Source organism: Thalassophryne amazonica, chromosome 13 (assembly GCF_902500255.1).
Source record: "Thalassophryne amazonica chromosome 13, fThaAma1.1, whole genome shotgun sequence".
NCBI lineage: Eukaryota > Metazoa > Chordata > Actinopteri > Batrachoidiformes > Batrachoididae > Thalassophryne > Thalassophryne amazonica.
The window spans coordinates 69,099,024-69,117,074 of record NC_047115.1 but is presented as its reverse complement, the minus strand read 5'-3'; the positions used below and the strand labels follow the sequence as shown (position 1 = coordinate 69,117,074).

Below are 18,051 nucleotides of genomic sequence, written 5' to 3'. Positions count from 1 at the left end.
ATGATTTCCCTTTTTAATTATTGTGCTGATGACAAAATTTACTGTGTTTGTAATTTATGTCAACTTCAGATTGCTTTTGATTTGTAACTTGCTCTTGTATTTCTTGTAAAATTCAGGACCTCAGACAAGGTATTGTGTGAAAAAATGAATGACTTCTTCATCCCTTCAGGTCCTGGCCAGGATAGCCAATGCCACAAGACCCACAATCCATCTGTGTGAGGTGGTGTCTGAGCAGCAGCTGGAGCGCCTACTACTCCTGTTAGTGGGGACAGACTTTAACAGGGGAGACATATCTTGGGGTGGTGCCTGGGCACAGTACTCTCTCACATGTATGTTACAAGACATTCTGGCAGGTATGTGTTTTCTTTTGCTTTTTGTCAGCTCCATGTCGAAGTGGTGCAATATTTGTTTTAAAGATATGTGTTTGAGTTGCTTCTGGCAGTTTTGAGGGTACAGAATAGTTGGATTTGTGTTTTTGTGACAGGTGAACTGCTGTCACCAGTCTCTCTGGATGCCATGGATGAAGTAGCAGCAGTTGAGGAGGCCGGGGCGTCGTCCTCTTCAGTGGGGGCAGATTTGGAAGACTCCCTACCACAGCCGGCACCTATTCCTTTAGTGGAGAGCATTGATGAGGCCCTTGTGCCTGATATCATCACAGGTACTACTGGGGCCTCATCAGTTTTCCAAAGTGCGTTGGTAGTCCTGTCCATTCAACATTTTCTCCACACACACTTTTTGATCACAATAATGGGCTTCTGTGATTTATTTTTCAAACCAGTTGGTAATCACTGGTTGATTTCACTGTGTACAATATAGTCATTATAAAGGGGAGTAATAAAAAAACAGTTATTTGATACATGGTGCACGATTCAGAAGTCTTCATATGATTCTGTATATTTTTTTTGTAGTTTAAATCAAAGTTTGAAAGATACAAAACCAGCAACCTAAAGTGCTGAACTGTTAGAGTACTGGCCTTCTACGCGGAAGGTTGCTCGTTCAAGTTCCAACTGGGACTGACACCCTATTCCCCCACCCAGCAGTGAAAGGATCACCTGACTAACAGTTGGGGAGAGTATAAGGTGCGGAGGAAAGGAAGTGGCTACCCCACCCAACCTCATCATGCCATGGCCCCGCCCGCACATGTGCAACTCTAACTAGGACATCCCTGAAACTCAGTTAAAACAAAACTTTTTACAGTTTTATCTTTTCTATGGGTTTCAGTGCAACATGCCAACATAGAATATGGTTACCTTTAATCGGCCTTTTAAACAAAGCCTGGTCCTGGTTCTGTCAAACTCAGGTCTCAGCTGTGTTTTCACATTGACAGTTTTCTTGCTTGTTTTTTTTAATATGCTTGCTTGGTGATATTAAAGCTGCTTTATTATTCAAAGGTACCCCACCTCTGTCATCTTTGGAAAAAGATAAAGAAATAGACTTTGATTTACTCCAAGACCTGATGGATGTTGATCCTTTAGATATTGATTTAGAGAAAGATCCACTTGCTGCCAAAGTATTTAAGGTATGTTGAAAATTACTGTTTTACTTTGTACTTTATTTTCATTCCTGCTCTCATACAGACCCTATAACTATTCAGTCCCTCCAGAACTTTGTGGGCTAGTGAATGTTGCTGCCTCAAATGTCTGATTTCACAGCAGTTTTCACTAAAAAAGAAAATAAATAATAAAAATTGAAAATAAATTAAAAAAAATTGCAAAGTATGTTCCAACAGATTTAAGTGTTTTTGCAAATTGCGATTAGATGCAATTATTATTATTATTATTATTATTATTATTATTATTATTATTATTGTACACCCAACAAAAATATAAACGCAACACTTTTGGTTTTGCTCCCATTTTGTATGAGGTGAACTCAAAGATCTAAAACTTTTTCCACATACACAATATCACCATTTCCCTCAAATATTGTTCACAAATCAGTCTAAATCTGTGATAGTGAGCACTTCTCCTTTGCTGAGATAATCCATCCCACCTCACAGGTGTGCCATATCAAGATGCTGATTAGACACCATGATTAGTGCACAGGTGTGCCTTAGACTGCCCACAATAAAAGGCCACTCTGAAAGGTGCAGTTTTGTCACACAGCACAATGCCACAGATGTCGCAAGATTTGAGAGAGCGTGCAGTTGGCATGCTGACAGCAGGAATGTCAACCAGAGCTGTTGCTCGTGTATTGAATGTTCATTTCTCTACCATAAGCCGTCTCCAAAGGCGTTTCAGAGAATTTGGCAGTACATCCAACCAGCCTCACAACCGCAGACCACGTGTAACCACACCAGCCCAGGACCTCCACATCCAGCATGTTCACCTCCAAGATCGTCTGAGACCAGCCACTCGGACAGCTGCTGAAACAATCGGTTTGCATAACCAAAGAATTTCTGCACAAACTGTCAGAAACCGTCTCAGGGAAGCTCATCTGCATGCTCGTCGTCCTCATCGGGGTCTCGACCTGACTCCTGTTCGTCGTTGTAACCGACTTGAGTGGGCAAATGCTCACATTCGCTGACGTTTGGCACGTTGGAGAGGTGTTCTCTTCACGGATGAATCCCGGTTCACACTGTCCAGGGCAGATGGCAGACAGCGTGTGTGGCGTAGTGTGGGTGAGCGGTTTTCTGATGTCAATGTTGTGGATCGAGTGGCCCACGGTGGCGGTGGGGTTATGGTATGGGCAGGCGTCTGTTATGGACGAAGAACACAGGTGCATTTTATTGATGGCATTTTGAATGCACAGAGATACCGTTACGAGATCCTGAGGCCCATTGTTGTGCCAACATCCAAGAACATCACCTCATGTTGCAGCAGGATAATGCACGGACCCATGTTGCAAGGATCTGTACACAATTCTTGGAAGCTGAAAATGTCCCAGTTCTTGCATGGCCAGCATACTCACCGGACATGTCACCCATTGAGCATGTTTGGGATGCTCTGGACCGGCGTATACGACAGCGTGTACCAGTTCCTGCCAATATCCAGCATCTTTGCACAGCCATTGAAGAGGAGTGGACCAACATTCCACAGGCCACAATTGACAACCTGATCAACTCTATGCGACGGAGATGTGTTGCACTGCATGAGGCAAATGGTGGTCACACCAGATACTGACTGGTATCCCCCCCAATAAAACAAAACTGCACCTTTCAGAGTGGCCTTTTATTGTGGGCAGTCTAAGGCACACCTGTGCACTAATCATGGTGTCTAATCAGCATCTTGGTATGGCACACCTGTGAGGTGGGATGGATTATCTCAGCAAAGGAGAAGTGCTCACTATCACAGATTTAGCCTGGTTTGTGAACAATATTTGAGGGAAATGGTGATATTGTGTATGTGGAAAAAGTTTTAGATCTTTGAGTTCATCTTGTAAAAAATGGGAGCAAAACCAAAAATGTTGCATTTATATTTTTGTTGAGTGTATGATGAAGGGAAATCATTTTGATGAGTCTTTTTATTGGTGAAGTATTTTATGTCACAGGTGCGCGCATTCGCCTCTATCAGTTTGTGATTCATATTTCATGGAAATCACCTTGATTATTTTAGTACTTGTAAAAGATCTGGATGCAACTGTGTCTCCCATAATCATTTATTGGACTTACCTTTTTATCCACACATTTCAGCCATTGTCTGGTTGTGATGGATGACTTTCATTTGTGTTTCACCACAACATTACTCATGGTGCAAACCCATTTATTTCTGCATTCATATAGCAGTAATTTGCAATAATTTTTGTTGAAAATGTGAAACGTTAGTCTCACGTCTTTCTTTCCAAACAGATATAAGAAAGTGCGTTTGGTGATGAAATACAGCTGAGCTTGTTGTGCAGGGAGGGCTATTTGTGAAACTTGCGGGAAACAGCAATTGGTTAAATTTTCAGTAAAGTTTGGATGATTACACAAAACTGCAATTTTGAGTGGAGTCAGCAGAATAAATTGTGATTTCACTGTTCATATATAAGCAGAAATGTTAAGTACAACCCCTTGCAAAAAATTATGGAATCACCGGCCTTGGAGGATGTTCATTCAGTTGTTTAATTTTGTAGAAAAAAAGCAGATCACAGACATGACACAAAAACTAAAGTCATTTCAAATGGCAACTTTCTGGCTTTAAGAAACACTATAAGAAATCAGGAAAAAAAATTGTGGTAGTCAGTAACGGTTACTTTTTTAGACCAAGCAGAGGGAAAAAAATATGGACTCACTCAATTCTGAGGAAAAAATTATGGAATCATGAAAAACAAAAGAACGCTCCAACACATCACTAGTATTTTGTTGCACCACCTCTGGCTTTTATAACAGCTTGCAGTCTCTGAGGCATGGACTTAATGAGTGACAAACAGTACTCTTCATCAATCTGGCTCCAACTTTCTCTGATTGCTGTTGCCACATCAGCTTTGCAGGTTGGAGCCTTGTCATGGACCATTTTCTTCAACTTCCACCAAAGATTTTCAATTGGATTAAGATCCGGACTATTTGCAGGCCATGACATTGACCCTATGTGTCTTTTTGCAAGGAATGTTTTCACAGTTTTTGCTCTATGGCAAGATGCATTATCATCTTGAAAAATGATTTCATCATCCCCAAACATCCTTTCAGTTGATGGGATAAGAAAAGTGTCCAAAATATCAACGTAAACTTGCATTTATTGATGATGTAATGACAGCCATCTCCCCAGTGCCTTTACCTGACATGCAGCCCCATATCATCAATGACTGTGGAAATTTACATGTTCTCTTCAGGCAGTCATCTTTATAAATCTCATTGGAACGACACCAAACAAAAGTTCCAGCATCATCACCTTGCCCAATGCAGATTCGAGATTCATCACTGAATATGACTTTCATCCAGTCATCCATAGTCCACGATTACTTTTCCTTAGCCCATTGTAACCTTGTTTTTTCCTGTTTAGGTGTTAATGATGGCTTTTGTTTAGCTTTTCTGTATGTAAATCCCATTTCCTTTAGGCGGTTTCTTAACGTTCGGTCACAGACATTGACTCCAGTTTCCTCCCATTTGTTCCTCATTTGTTTTGTTGTGCATTTTCGATTTTTGAGACATATTGCGTTAAGCTTTCTGTCTTGACGCTTTGATGTCTTCCTTGGTCTACCAGTATGTTTGCCTTTAACAGCCTTCCCATGTTGTTTGTATTTGGTCCAGAGTTTAGACACAGCTGACTGTGAACAACCAACATCTTTTGCAACATTGCGTGATGATTTACCCTCTTTTAAGAGTTTGATAATCCTCTCCTTTGTTTCAAATGACATCTCTCGTGTTGGAGCCATGATTCATGTCAGTCCACTTGGTGCAACAGCTCTCCAAGGTGTGATCGCTCCTTTTTAGATGCAGACTAACGAGCAGATCTGATTTGATGCAGGTGTTAGTTTTGGGGATGAAAATTTACAAGGTGATTCCATAATTTTTTCTTCAGAATTGAGAGAGTCCATATTTTTTTCCCTCTGCTTGGTCTAAAAAAGTAACCGTTACTGACTGCCACAATTATTTTTCCTGATTTAATATAGTGTTTCTTAAAGCCAGAAAGTTGCCATTTGAAATGACTTTAGTTTTGTGTCATGTCTGTGATCTGCTTTTTTCTACAAAATTAAACAACTGAATGAACATCCTCTGAGGCCGGTGATTCCATAATTTTTGCCAGGGGTTGTAGATTCATGTCATTTGAAGCAAATAATTTAGCATCTTTTAATTTGAACTTGTGTGAAGGAACAAATATAGAAACTGGTGCATCAAGACTCGAAAGACTGCTTTTCTTTTTTGCCCTCATTTTTTTTTCTTCTAAATGCATCTATTCTCAGCCTATAAGCAGTACATGGTATGACTACTGGGGTGCTGATTATGGTACATATGGGTGCAATCCATACATTGGGGGTGTCGGTATCCCGGTGGCCAAACCTCCAGTTGCTGTTGAAAAACCTGGGTCACAGGGTCTTTCAGTCTCTGTGTCACAAGGTGAGTTCACAGTGAGTTTGTTCAAATATGGTTCTCCGCTTTTCTGACTTCTCTGAACTCAATCAGTGGACAAGCTGACCATTTGCTTCTATGTCCCACAGCACTGGATGCCCGCCTTGAAGTCGGCCTAGAGCAGCAAGCTGAACTAATGCTCAAAATGATGGCAACACTGCAAGCTGACTCCATTCTACAGGCCCTAACATCAAGCTCCTCCACAGGTATCATGTTTTTCTTTATCCCCCACCATCATGGGATTAGAAAAGGGATATTGGAAGGGGTTTCATTTATGTGTCCTCGCAGGACATGTTACAGTTTAAAGTGCTGAGCTGAATTAGGTGAAATTCACTCTTGTGTGTGGGTCGCTTATTTTGAAGAAGTTTTTGCATATTTTTTGCAGAGCAGTGGTCGTGGCCTTGTGGTTAAGTGCGCTTGTTTGCGTTGCGGGAAATTCCCGGTTCAAAGCCACCCCTGCCCGTTTTCCGTGAGGTGTGGAGTTGTCAGGAAGGGCATCCGCTGTTAACCTTGTGGCAGATTAATGCAAGAACAACTGTCAAATCTTTGCTCATGTGCCTTCCAGTAAACTAGCTACAATTTCACATCTTTTTTTTTTAATGAAGAAAATTCTTCTCTGTGCCACAAGACAATACTTGTATTCCCATTACAGTCTTGTGCAAAAGTTTAGTGATAGTTACAGAATGCCGACAAAGCAGAATAGCTAAATGACAGTGTTTCCATTAACAGCTCGCAACGGCAGTAGCGCATTCTCCTAGATTTGATTTAATGACCTCATACTTTGGGTGTTATAGAGACATTCACTTACCTCTTTAGTAATAGTCGTGCGTCTGTGTCCTCAACCTTTGAGATTGAGAGACATCTGGCAAGTGCTTTACAGACTCATAAGGTCACTTGACACAGGTGTTTGTTGATGCTGATATCTATGCAGGAGAACGAAGGTCCAAGTCTTAATTGTCCTTGTGCTTTCTGTCTTACTGCTTGGTTATAAGAATTAGATGCTGACCAGTAACCTAGGACAGTGACTACGAGGTCTCTTAGATAATAAACCGACCCTTTTATTTTTTTTTTAAACTATATGGATTTGAATGACATGCGATTACACCAATCATGCTTGAACCCTCGTGCGCATGCGTGAGTTTTTTCACGCGTGTCGGTGACGTCATTTCCCTGTGGGCAGGCCTTGAGTGAGATGTGGTCCCGCCCTCTCGGCTGAATTCCTTTGTTTCACACGCTGCTCGAGACGGCGCGCGTTGCTTTATCAAAATTTTTTCTGGACCTGTGAGGAATATCCGAGTGGACACTATTCGAGAAATTAAGCTGGTTTTCTGTGAAAAGTTTAACGGTTGATGAGAGATTATGGGGTGTTTCTGTCGGTGTAAGGACTTCCCACGGAGCGGGACGTCCTGCAGCGCTTCCAGGCGCTGTCGTCGGCCTGTTTCGAGCTGAAAACATCCTAATTTAAGGCTTAATTCACCCAGGACATCGTGAGAGAACAGAGAAGATTCAGAAGAGGCCGGCATGAGGACTTTATGCGGACATTCCACTGTTTAAGGACATTTTTTTAATGAAAGACGTACGCGCAAATTCGCCGAGTCGTTTCCGTGACGACTCGGCAAATCTGTGTGCGCCGCGACAGGAAAAACACCTTCGTGTTGAAAACCATTTGTAGAATTCAGGCGGCTTTTAATGGCTTTCAACAAGTGAGTAACTGAGAAATTGTTTAACAGCTTGGGCATGTTCCAACTTGCCCGTTAAGATTTCCAACGGAGGTGTTTTTCCTGCCGCGACCCCCCGCGGTCGGGTCCAGCCCGACATGCGACTCTGCCCGCACGTTCTTTCATTACAAAATGACCGTTAACAATGGAATGTCCGAATAAACTCCTCATGCCGACTTCTTCTGAAAGTTCTCTGTTCTCTGACGACTTACTGCGTCAACAGAGCCTGAAATGTGGAAGTTTTCAACTTGAAACGGCGAGACGCTGCCGCCTCGAAGCGCAGATCGCTGTCAGGCGCCGTGGACCGTCCTTAAAGCGACATTACCAGACCAAAATCTCTCATCAGCCGTTAAAATTTTTACCGAAAACCAGCTGAATTTATTGAATGGTGTCCACTCAGTTGTGCCTTACAGTTTTGAAAAAATTTTTATCAAACAAAGCAACAGTCTCTGAGCCATTCCTAAACAATGAAAAAAATCGACGAGCGGGTGGACGACTCCTCACTCAAAGACTGCCCACAGGCGAATGACGTAACCGACAGGCGTGAAAAAACTCTCGCATGCCCACGAGGGTTCAAGCATGTCTGATGTAATCACACGTGATTCAAATCCATATGGTTTTTGAAAAAAATAATAAGGTCGGATACTTTTCTAATAGACCTCGTATATGTCTTTGGTACTTGGTCTCTTTGGAGGATTCTTGGGTATCTTTGGGATGACTGTATCAAATGAATATTTCCTTCAGGAAACTCAGATGATGAGTGTCACGTGCATTGTGAATGGACATCGGCTGTGTGGTGCATTTCTCTGGGGATGATCCAGCATGCAGGTGCATGAGTGTTGAACACCATAGTAGCTTGGAAAGGCCAAGGGGACATCCATGCTTCACCCAAATATGGCAGATAGATGGTTACTTTGAAGATGTTGTGATGGGCTGATTGGCTGTCTGGATGGATGCCAACAGGACTCAAACTGGTTCCGTAGTGTGGTGGCTGTCATGTCACTGTGAACAACCAACATCTTTTGCAACATTGCATGATGATTTACCCTCTTTTAAGAGTTTGATAATCCTCTCCTTTGTTTCAATTAACATCTCTCATGTTGGAGCCATGATTCATATCAGTCCACTTGGTGCAACAGCTCTCCAAGTTGCGATCACTCCTTTTTAGATGCAGACTAACGAGCAGATCTGATTTGATGCAGGTGTTAGTTTTGGGGATGAAAATTTACAGGGTGATTCCATAATTTTTTCCTCAGAATTGAGTGAGTCCATATTTTTTTCCCCTCTGCTTGTTCTAAAAAAATAACCGTTACTGACAATTATATTTCCTGATTTCTTATAGTGTTTCTTAAAGCCAGAAAGTTGCCATTTGAAATGACTTTTGTGTCATGTCTGTGATCTGCTTTTTTTCTACAAAATTAAACAACTGAATGAACATCCTCCGAGGCCGGTGATTCCATAATTTTTGCCAGGGGTTGTACAAGGACAGCTCTTTCCAGAACAAGAAGAAAATTAACATGAGACTATCTTTTATAAATATGCTACAAAATAGTTTTCAAATGTTTTAATCGCATTGCATCACATACGTAGGATCGTCTTTTCATTTGCTTAACCCTCTGGGGTCCGAGGGCATTTTTTGGACAGGTAGCTCTCCCTGCATCCCACAATCAAATTTTATGTCTTTTTTTTTCAGGACAACCTGTGCTTTCAGAATATATATGTTTTTGTTGTGTTTTATAAGTGTAATAAAGGTTTACAATCAAAAATAGGCAAGGGAAAAATAAAGCTAAAAATAATTTTCCACACACATACATTCAAAACACGCAGCAAACTATAATAAACAACTCTTTTGACACTTTATAAAGGTAATTTGAGGTCTTGTGTGAAAGACTGTACAATAAAAAGGTTCAAACAATAAACACAAATGCACATTTTGGTTCATTATATGTCATTATATGGTAAGTCCCTTCGGCTGCTCACTTTTTTCACTCTGTGTCGCCACAGTAGAACCAACATCTAACTAGCATGTTGCCGGTGGGGAACCATGGGCTGTAAATGGGGTCGTGTTTATAAAATAGGTAGCTGATATTTTTCAAGGTTGGTAATAAATTATGCAAAGTTTCTACAAACAGAGATGGTTGCAGAACGCATCAGACACTACACTACCCACAAGGGCAGTGTAGTGCCCTGTAGATACTGTGCCAACTCACCCCCCCGTTGAAATACATATAAACATACAAGTCCATAATAACATATACTGAACAGTATCCCATTAAATAAGAATTAAGAAGGATGCTGAAGAAAGGATTTAAGATTTGTTTATTTATCCCTTACTCATAGACGGTGAAACTGTCATGGTGCTGGCAGCTGTAGGTCACATCACACAAATAGAAAGCCCTGTAAAACACAGACAACAAAAGATATATGCATTATTTCAGTGATTATTGAACAATATCCATGCAAGTTGTCATGTCTTGAGTAAAATAAATGTATAATAGACAGCCATGAAAAGAGGAAACTAAGTGTATTGCTCTTACAAGGAGGATGCTGGCTAAAGCACTTCAGGACGCTGGCAGCAAGGAGGCAACTGTAGGTTTCACTGCACAACAAGCCAGATTATTCCAGGTGTTTGAAATAAAATACTCCAAACTTGAGCACCGCGCGCTCATACCTCGTAGAGCGCAAACGTCTTAATGGATCAGACGCCTCTGTTGCAATTAGGGTTGGGTATCGACAACCTGTTTTTTCAGGTATTGTTAAGAAATGATTCAATTCACCGAAATCAATATTCTGTTTGCTTAAAGATTCCCTTTCCGGTCCTTCAGGGCGTCGGCTGTTTTTGAGGGTGTTTGTCAGAAAAATGATCATTTCTCTACATTGATTACAGACCTTGCAGCGGCTCTGTAATCAACCATTTCTGCAGCGCGGCGCTGCTTTGAACCTTGAACCAGTGAAGCAGTGCTTTCATCCACTGCTTTGTTGGATCTTTGCTTCGCTCCTCTTCAGAAGCGGCAACTCGGCTTCTTAATCCCACTCAAAGCCATTGAAATATGTCAATCTTGAGTCACTTTTGTGCGGATTGAGTGACTAATTGGGACTCCTGTCTTGTTGCGAGAAAGAAACAAGAATCATCCTCCGTTCCATTGCTCCAAATGCTGTGTCGCTCGGAATTAATAACTTAAAAGCGAATCACCGTTTAAAACAAATGACACTTCTTTCCAAACATTGTAATACAAACAATAAACTGCAATTGATCAAAATTTTTTTTTTGTTTTTTTTCCTCCCAAAGTGAAATGTTCTGCACTGCTCAAGACTGTATGGCTGCACACCTGCAGACTCGAGCACCCAGCTGAGCTCAGTTCAGATGTATGGAGAGACAATCATGCCATTAATGTCTGAAAGGAAATGCTTTTGACCAAAAATAGATTTTATTTTTCTATTTATGTCCAGAGAGCAAGGATCCAGTGGCCAATTTAATATTTATTTACTGTAAGACTCAATAAAATGTTGTTGACATAAAAAACCTGTAAAGCCTAGTTTTAGTACACAGAAAATTCACGAGGTATCAATAAGGGAATCGATAAGGAATTGGATCGATAAGCAGAATTGATAATGGTATCGATATCGATAAAATCTTATCAATACCCATCCCTAGTTGCAATAGACACGCTGAGTGAAACCCTCGTCAGATTTAATGTTGTATGCTAACGGCGTTAGCACTTTTAGCACCTGTCAGTAGCTTCACTTTGAAACCTGCTAAATCATCAAGAGGCATTTTTTGGACCGGTGCGACTTATACTCTGGAAGATACGGTACATCTGGGCTACAAAAACTCCATTTTGAGATTCCTAACTCATGAGGAAGCAAGCCTGAGAGATATTAACTGTGTCTTTGTTGTTGAAAGATGTGTTTAGAAACAGAGACTCAAATCAAGCAGTGAACAGCAATCTGTCATTAAAATATCAAGGAGCTGCATGTCAAAGGGGAGGTTGTGATGGTGGTGTGTGTGTGTGTGGGGGGGGGGGGGGGGGGGCGGGATTAATGAATGAATTGCTGTGTTTTTTGATTTGAGTTCCCACATATTTAATTTGTTTTGTCTCTGGCTCCCCAGTGCCCCAGGCCTCTAATGGGACTGATGACTCTCTTTTGAGGGCTCTGCATGGAGGAGGGTTGCCTCCGGCCAGCAGTGTGATGGTCCAGCCCTCGTCCATCTTTATGCTGAGTGCCTGCTTCAATAAGCTCTTCTCCATGCTTCAGGTCTATCATGTACAGGTCAGCACATGCTGTGCTTGGATCCACAAAAAGAAATTACAAGTCAGCATATGGAGATTCTGCAATTCAAAACTCAGCAGGGTTTAAGGCTGTTAAAGCTCCTCAGTAAAGTCATCCTTTATAAATGTGTCCCACATGTACTTTGCTCATGTTGCATTTTAAATGTATAATTCCAGTTGTTTATACAGTAGCTATAAAAGTATCCACTGTGCACTCTTTTGCAAGACATTTTTTTATTAACAAAAATGCCAGACTCACAACCCTGCTCCAGATCATTTTTCTTACCCTGGCCAACCCACACATGATTAGCTCAAGTCTATTATCGACAGAATTTCTTTTGTTGTACTCAACAGTGTCATACAATCTGTTTTAAAGGTAATCATTCAGTTGAAGAACTTGCAGAGTAAGGATTTACAATTAAATGGTGCAGTGTTGAACTGATTTGTAGGGCTGAAACAATTCTGTAAGGATTTTTATTTAATCAGGATAAAAAATTAAGTTAGAAGCAGGGCTTGTGGTTAGTGCATTTGGTTTCAGTGTGGAAGGCTTCTGGTTCAAACCCCACCGCATTTCTCCGTTTAATGTGGAATTGCATCAGGAAGGACATCCGGTGTAACACTTGTAACAAAATCAACATGCAGCTCGACCTTGGATCTGCTGTGTCACCCCAGAGTGAAAAAAACAAGCAAGCAGCCGAAAGATTTAGTTAGAAATTAAAGAAAAAAAATACTTTATCAAGACAACTACAGTATTTGATGGCCTCCTGTTTTATAATGTAATGTTCTTGCACAGTTCAGTAACCCAGTTAAAATGTGGATGTATGGTTGAAAAGCCAATTGGACTGAGCAAAAATCTACAGTATACACTGAACAAAAATGTAATGGAAGCACTTTTGTTTTTGCTTCCATTTTTCATGAGCTGAATTCAAAATATCTAAAACATTTTCTGGATATACAAACGATCTCTTTCTCTCAAATATTGTTCACAAATCTGCCTTTTATTGTGGCCATCCTAAGGCACACCTGTGCAATAAACATGTTGTCTAATCAGCATCTTGATATCACACCTGTGAGGTGGGATGGATTATCTCTGCAAAGGAGAAGTGCTCATTAACACAGATTTATGAACATTTGAGAGAAGTAGGATTTTTGTTTGTATAGAAAATGTTTTATATCTGAGTTCAGCTCATGAAAAATGGGAGCAAAATGAAAAGTGTTACTTTTATATTTTTGTTCAGTGTTCAAATAATACTTGTGGTGATGTTGATATCTACACAAGTCAGAATGAAAGTGAGTTCTTACGGTCTTCCTGTTTTTACCTAATATCACACATTTGTGTTTTCTTTTTCATTTTTTAGCTGGAGTCTCTGTTGCAGCTGTGGTTAACACTGAGCCTGAACACAACTTCCGGTGGTAGTGAAGAGAATGGGTCAGACATATTCATGTTCAATGCAGGCAGAGTTCCCACTATCCCACTAAATCAAGGTCAGCACTCAGCCAACCTCTTCGCAACTCTTCTTACAATAGCTGTGAGGCATTATAAGAAATGCATACAATGGTTCTGTGCGTAAGACTGTAGACCAACCCACCTGCTGAAGCAGTTCATCTCTCTCATTTTTGTTGTTGTATATGTGTTAATTGATTTTGGTTTGGTAGTTATCCACCATGTGTCCTTGTGTGTGCAGCATCCATCAGCAGTTTCTTAACAGTGCTGGCATGGTACCCAAACACATCCCTGAGGACATGGTGTCTGGTGCTTCACTCTCTGACCCTGATGACCAACATGCCAGCCTGTGGTAAGAGCTTTGTTCTTACTGTCCTCATGTGCCATCAATGACTAATCAATTGGATGACTGCATTAAACTGTCACATTTACTGTTTCTTGTGTGTGTGGTGTGTAAGCAATGAAACCAGTGACCACCATAAACATGAAAAATGAAAAATCACAATCCCAAAAACCACCAAGAAGAGGAATCTAAATGCATATTCAGACAAGAGTGCAGTGAAAGCTCGTAGGGAGTCTAATCGACATAAATAGAAGGAAAGGACTACCCTTGTTTGTTTGTTTTTTTTTCATACAACAAACTCGAATGCATGCTTGAAGCAGGAAAAGTTTCTCTAAACCTCACGATTAAAGCAGTAAACGCCTATACTTAAAAGCAAAATATAGTCCCTAACCAACAAATTCTAGTTCAGTATAGATTATTCCAAAGATCTGTATTAAGAAGAGTGATTAACATCTACTTTAAGGACAAAATATCAAATGAAGAACTATGTTGGAGACAATAACTTGGTTTAGCTGATATGTAAAGCGCTTGCAGAAATATAAATGGTAAATGGACTGCATTTGTATAGCGCTTTTCCATCTGCATCAGAAGCTCAAAGTGCTTTACAATTATGCTTCTCATTCACACAGACACACTCACACACTGATGTCAGGGTGCTGACATACAAGGTGCTCACTACAAATTGGAAGCAACTAGGGGGATTAAGGACCTTGCCCAAGGGCCCTTTTCCAGTCTGGGTGAGGTTAGACCCGAGGATCCTCTGATCTCAAACCCCAATGCTTAACTACTTGACCATCACCTCCCCAATAAAATTAAGTGAAGGTAGCCTGTAGGAAGTTGTGTAATTAGCTGTGTGTGTTTGTGTTTTGGATATGAGAGCATCCTTAAATGTGCAGTCAAGGTGAGTTTGGAGAGTGGCCTTGTGTTGATTTGCCATGGGGCAAATGCTTTAAAGTAAAGTGGTTAAGCAGTGGGCTTGAGACCAGAGGATCCTCTCTTCAAACCCCCATCTGCCCAGAAAATCACTAAGGGCCCTTGGGCAAGGTCCTTAATACCCAAGTTGCTGGTATGTCGTGGGCTCCTTGCATGGCAGCACCCTGACATCGGTGTGTGTGCATATGTGTGATTGGGTAAATGTGGGGCATCAGTTTGTGATATAGATGCTGATCAGCTCTGTATAAATGCAGTCCAGTCCATTACTCAATAAATAAATTAACAAATCTACATACAGAATTAAAAAAAATAAAGCAATAAATTTTTAAAGTGGTATGTAATTAATTAATTGATACTGTTCAGTGTATTTTTCTCAGGAATAATGTACATATATTGTGTAGTTAATGGACTAAAATATAAAATTAGGAATTTTTTTTTTTTTTTTTTTTTTTTTAATGAAGCACTTTTGGGGGGGGCAGTGTGGTGGCTAAGTGGTTAGTGTGCTTGCTTCCAGAGCATAAGATTTGTGGTTCAAATGGTAAATGGACTGCATTTATATAGCACTTTTCCATCTGCATCAGACGCTCAAAACACTTTACAATTATGCCTCACATTCACCCATCAAAACCACCTCTGCCTGTCCTCTGTGGAATGTGGAGGGCTTCTGATGTAAAACCTGTGCCAGACCAACATGTAGATCCATATCGGATTTGCTGTGGCCTCTCACATTGAAAAAGGGAGAAGCTGATACAACATACATAGTTTTTTTTTTTTTTTTTTAAAGTTCTCTGTTGTTATTACGCCTTGTAGGTTAATTAGTTTGTTTCTGTTGCGGCATTCAGGATCTGGCAATGGGATGCACTCTCAGGAAAGCACAGCACAGCAAATGGTATCTGATCCCAACCTCATTCACGTCCTGGTGCGCTTCCTATCGGGCAGCAACACCAATGGGACCAGCCAACACAGCTCTCAGGTGGGACCCACAGCCACCCAAGCTCTGCACGAGTTTTTGAGCCGCCTGCAGGTCCACCTGTCCTCCACCTGTCCACAGATGTTCAGCGAGTTCCTGCTCAAACTTATGCATATATTGTCTTCTGAGAGGTATGTAATTTCTGCTTGCTTCCCCTCATTAATGTTTGTGTCTAATGTGTATGACACAATCAGCAATTCCTATTGTCTTTGCATATTTAGAAATTGCAGTAGTTACACCCTTGGTGGCGTTCTTAAGTAACTATTTCTTCTGACACATTAGGGGTCCATTCCAGTCAGGTCAGGGTCCACTGGATGCCCAGGTGAAACTGCTGGAGTTTACGCTGGAGCAAAATTATGAAGTGGTGTCCGTTGCCACCATCTCCTCTGTCATTGAATCCATCACATTCCTGGTTCATCACTACATCACCTGCTCAGACAAAGTGGTTTCTCGCAGTGGCTCAGACAGCTCTGTGGGTGCCCGGGCCTGTTTTGGTGGTCTGTTTGCTAATATCATTCGGCCAGGAGATGCAAAGGCAGTCTGTGGTGAGACCACACGTGATCAGCTGATGTTTGATTTACTGAAGCTGGTCAACGTGCTGGTCCAGCTCCCTCTGTCAGGGGACAGAGAGTTCAGTGGGCGCCTTCCACCAGCGGGCAGTGGCACAGCGGACAGCAGCGTATCGGATGAGGAGAAGGTCTGTGGAAGCAAAGAGAGCATGGCTGGTGGGTCCCCATCCAGCCAGGGCCCACCGACAGGTGTGAGTGACTTGGTCCTGGCCAATCAGCAGATAATGAGCCAGATCTTATCAGCACTGGGCCAGTGTAACAGCAGTGCCATGGCCATGATCATAGGTATGATACACTGCATGGTGTGCAAAGTTGTTTTATATTTGTACAAAAATAATTGAGAGAATTAACAAAAAGCATGCTGCTGCTGATACAAACACAAATCAGAAGAAAAGGCTGATCTAAATATCTGTTTATTATCCATCTTCAGTAGAGTATTGACACGTATTTGTTTTGTATTAATTGCGTCTGCATTCCTCCAGAGGGGGAGGACCAGTGTTACGTCATTTCCCCATCAATAGTATTCTGTTGCAAAAGCTACTTTTTTTTTTTTTTTTACGTTTGTGTGGATACGTGGTCCTTGGATCGGGGATTATATTTTCCGATTTAAATACTTGAAAACATTGCAGTACCAATATGTTTTTGGTAAACTCACTGTAAGCTACTGTATAATTACCTCCTGAACAACCATCCTGATGAAACTCCAGATCGACTAGGAGAAGAGGTGTGGGTGGACTTAACGCCAGGACCTTCTTGGTGTAAAGCAAAAGGGCATTAAATAAGTCTTGCTTTTAGTGTCATGCTATCTCATTTGCGGCAGACTTCCAAAAGTTTTTTCTTAGGTTTTGCTTAATCCAAAGTCAGGCATGTTTTCATATATTTGCTGTTTTGAACATTCAGCAAAAAGTGCACTCCATATACAGCAAACCTTCACCAAGGCGTCAACATCTAAAATGCCCCGTCACAATAACCTTATCCCCCCTGACCCCGATTTCATAGATCATGTCTGTTTCGGTTTATGTGCAAACTTCACCAAGTTTTGTGAAAATTTGTTCACTCATATGAGTAATCCTAACAAACAAATATACAGATTTTGAAAGAAACCACCTCACTAGGAGATGTATAAAAACACAAAACTAAATTAAAGTGAAAGACTAATACTGCTAAGATGACGATCCTTATTGTTTCACCTAAAGGAGCCAGCGGTCTCCACCTGACCAAACATGAAAACTTCCATGGAGGTCTGGATGCCATCTCAGTAGGTGACGGACTTTTCACCATCCTCACAACCCTCAGCAAGAGGGCCACCTCAGTTCAGGTCATGTTACAGCCCATCCTCACATATATGGCCTGTGGCTACATGGGCAGACAGGTGAGCATGAAGCCGTTTCTGTGTCAGGCTAAATTTGAGTGCAGATAACCTTCATTAAACGACTGCACAAAACATTTAATATTTGCTGTTTTGTTTTAAATACTTTTAGGGGTCTCTGTCCACCTGTCAACTGTCTGAGCCTCTTCTGTGGTTCATACTCCGAGTGTTGGATACCAGCGAGGCCCTCAAAGTTTTCCACGACATGGGTAGGTGTATACTCAGACTTTAAAGTGGTGTTTTTTTTTTTGTTTGTTTTTGGGGGGGGGGGGGGGGTTGAAATTTGTTTTTAATTTAGTAACAGTTTTTTAAGACTCTTAATTTTCTACTTGTGTGTAACTACTACCTACATATTTTAGCTTCACTTTAATCTCTAAAATATTGCTGTACCATATTAGCGGGTAAACAAATGCGAGTGTGTGTATGTATATATATATATATATATATA

At 41.1% G+C, this 18,051-nt stretch overlaps 1 protein-coding gene across 1 annotated transcript in view; it reads left to right on the top strand.

The window, feature by feature from the left end:
- birc6 (baculoviral IAP repeat containing 6) overlaps positions 1 to 18,051 on the top strand; it is a 346,340-nt gene that overhangs the window by 110,229 nt on the left and 218,060 nt on the right. The window contains exons 36-47 of the mRNA XM_034184474.1: positions 170 to 353; positions 485 to 658; positions 1,392 to 1,519; positions 5,821 to 5,974; positions 6,076 to 6,192; positions 11,816 to 11,976; positions 13,334 to 13,460; positions 13,661 to 13,771; positions 15,538 to 15,796; positions 15,948 to 16,519; positions 17,431 to 17,606; positions 17,716 to 17,812. Coding sequence (XP_034040365.1) covers positions 170 to 353; positions 485 to 658; positions 1,392 to 1,519; positions 5,821 to 5,974; positions 6,076 to 6,192; positions 11,816 to 11,976; positions 13,334 to 13,460; positions 13,661 to 13,771; positions 15,538 to 15,796; positions 15,948 to 16,519; positions 17,431 to 17,606; positions 17,716 to 17,812 — 2,260 coding nt within the window. The remainder of the gene's footprint in view (positions 1 to 169; positions 354 to 484; positions 659 to 1,391; positions 1,520 to 5,820; positions 5,975 to 6,075; positions 6,193 to 11,815; positions 11,977 to 13,333; positions 13,461 to 13,660; positions 13,772 to 15,537; positions 15,797 to 15,947; positions 16,520 to 17,430; positions 17,607 to 17,715; positions 17,813 to 18,051) is intronic.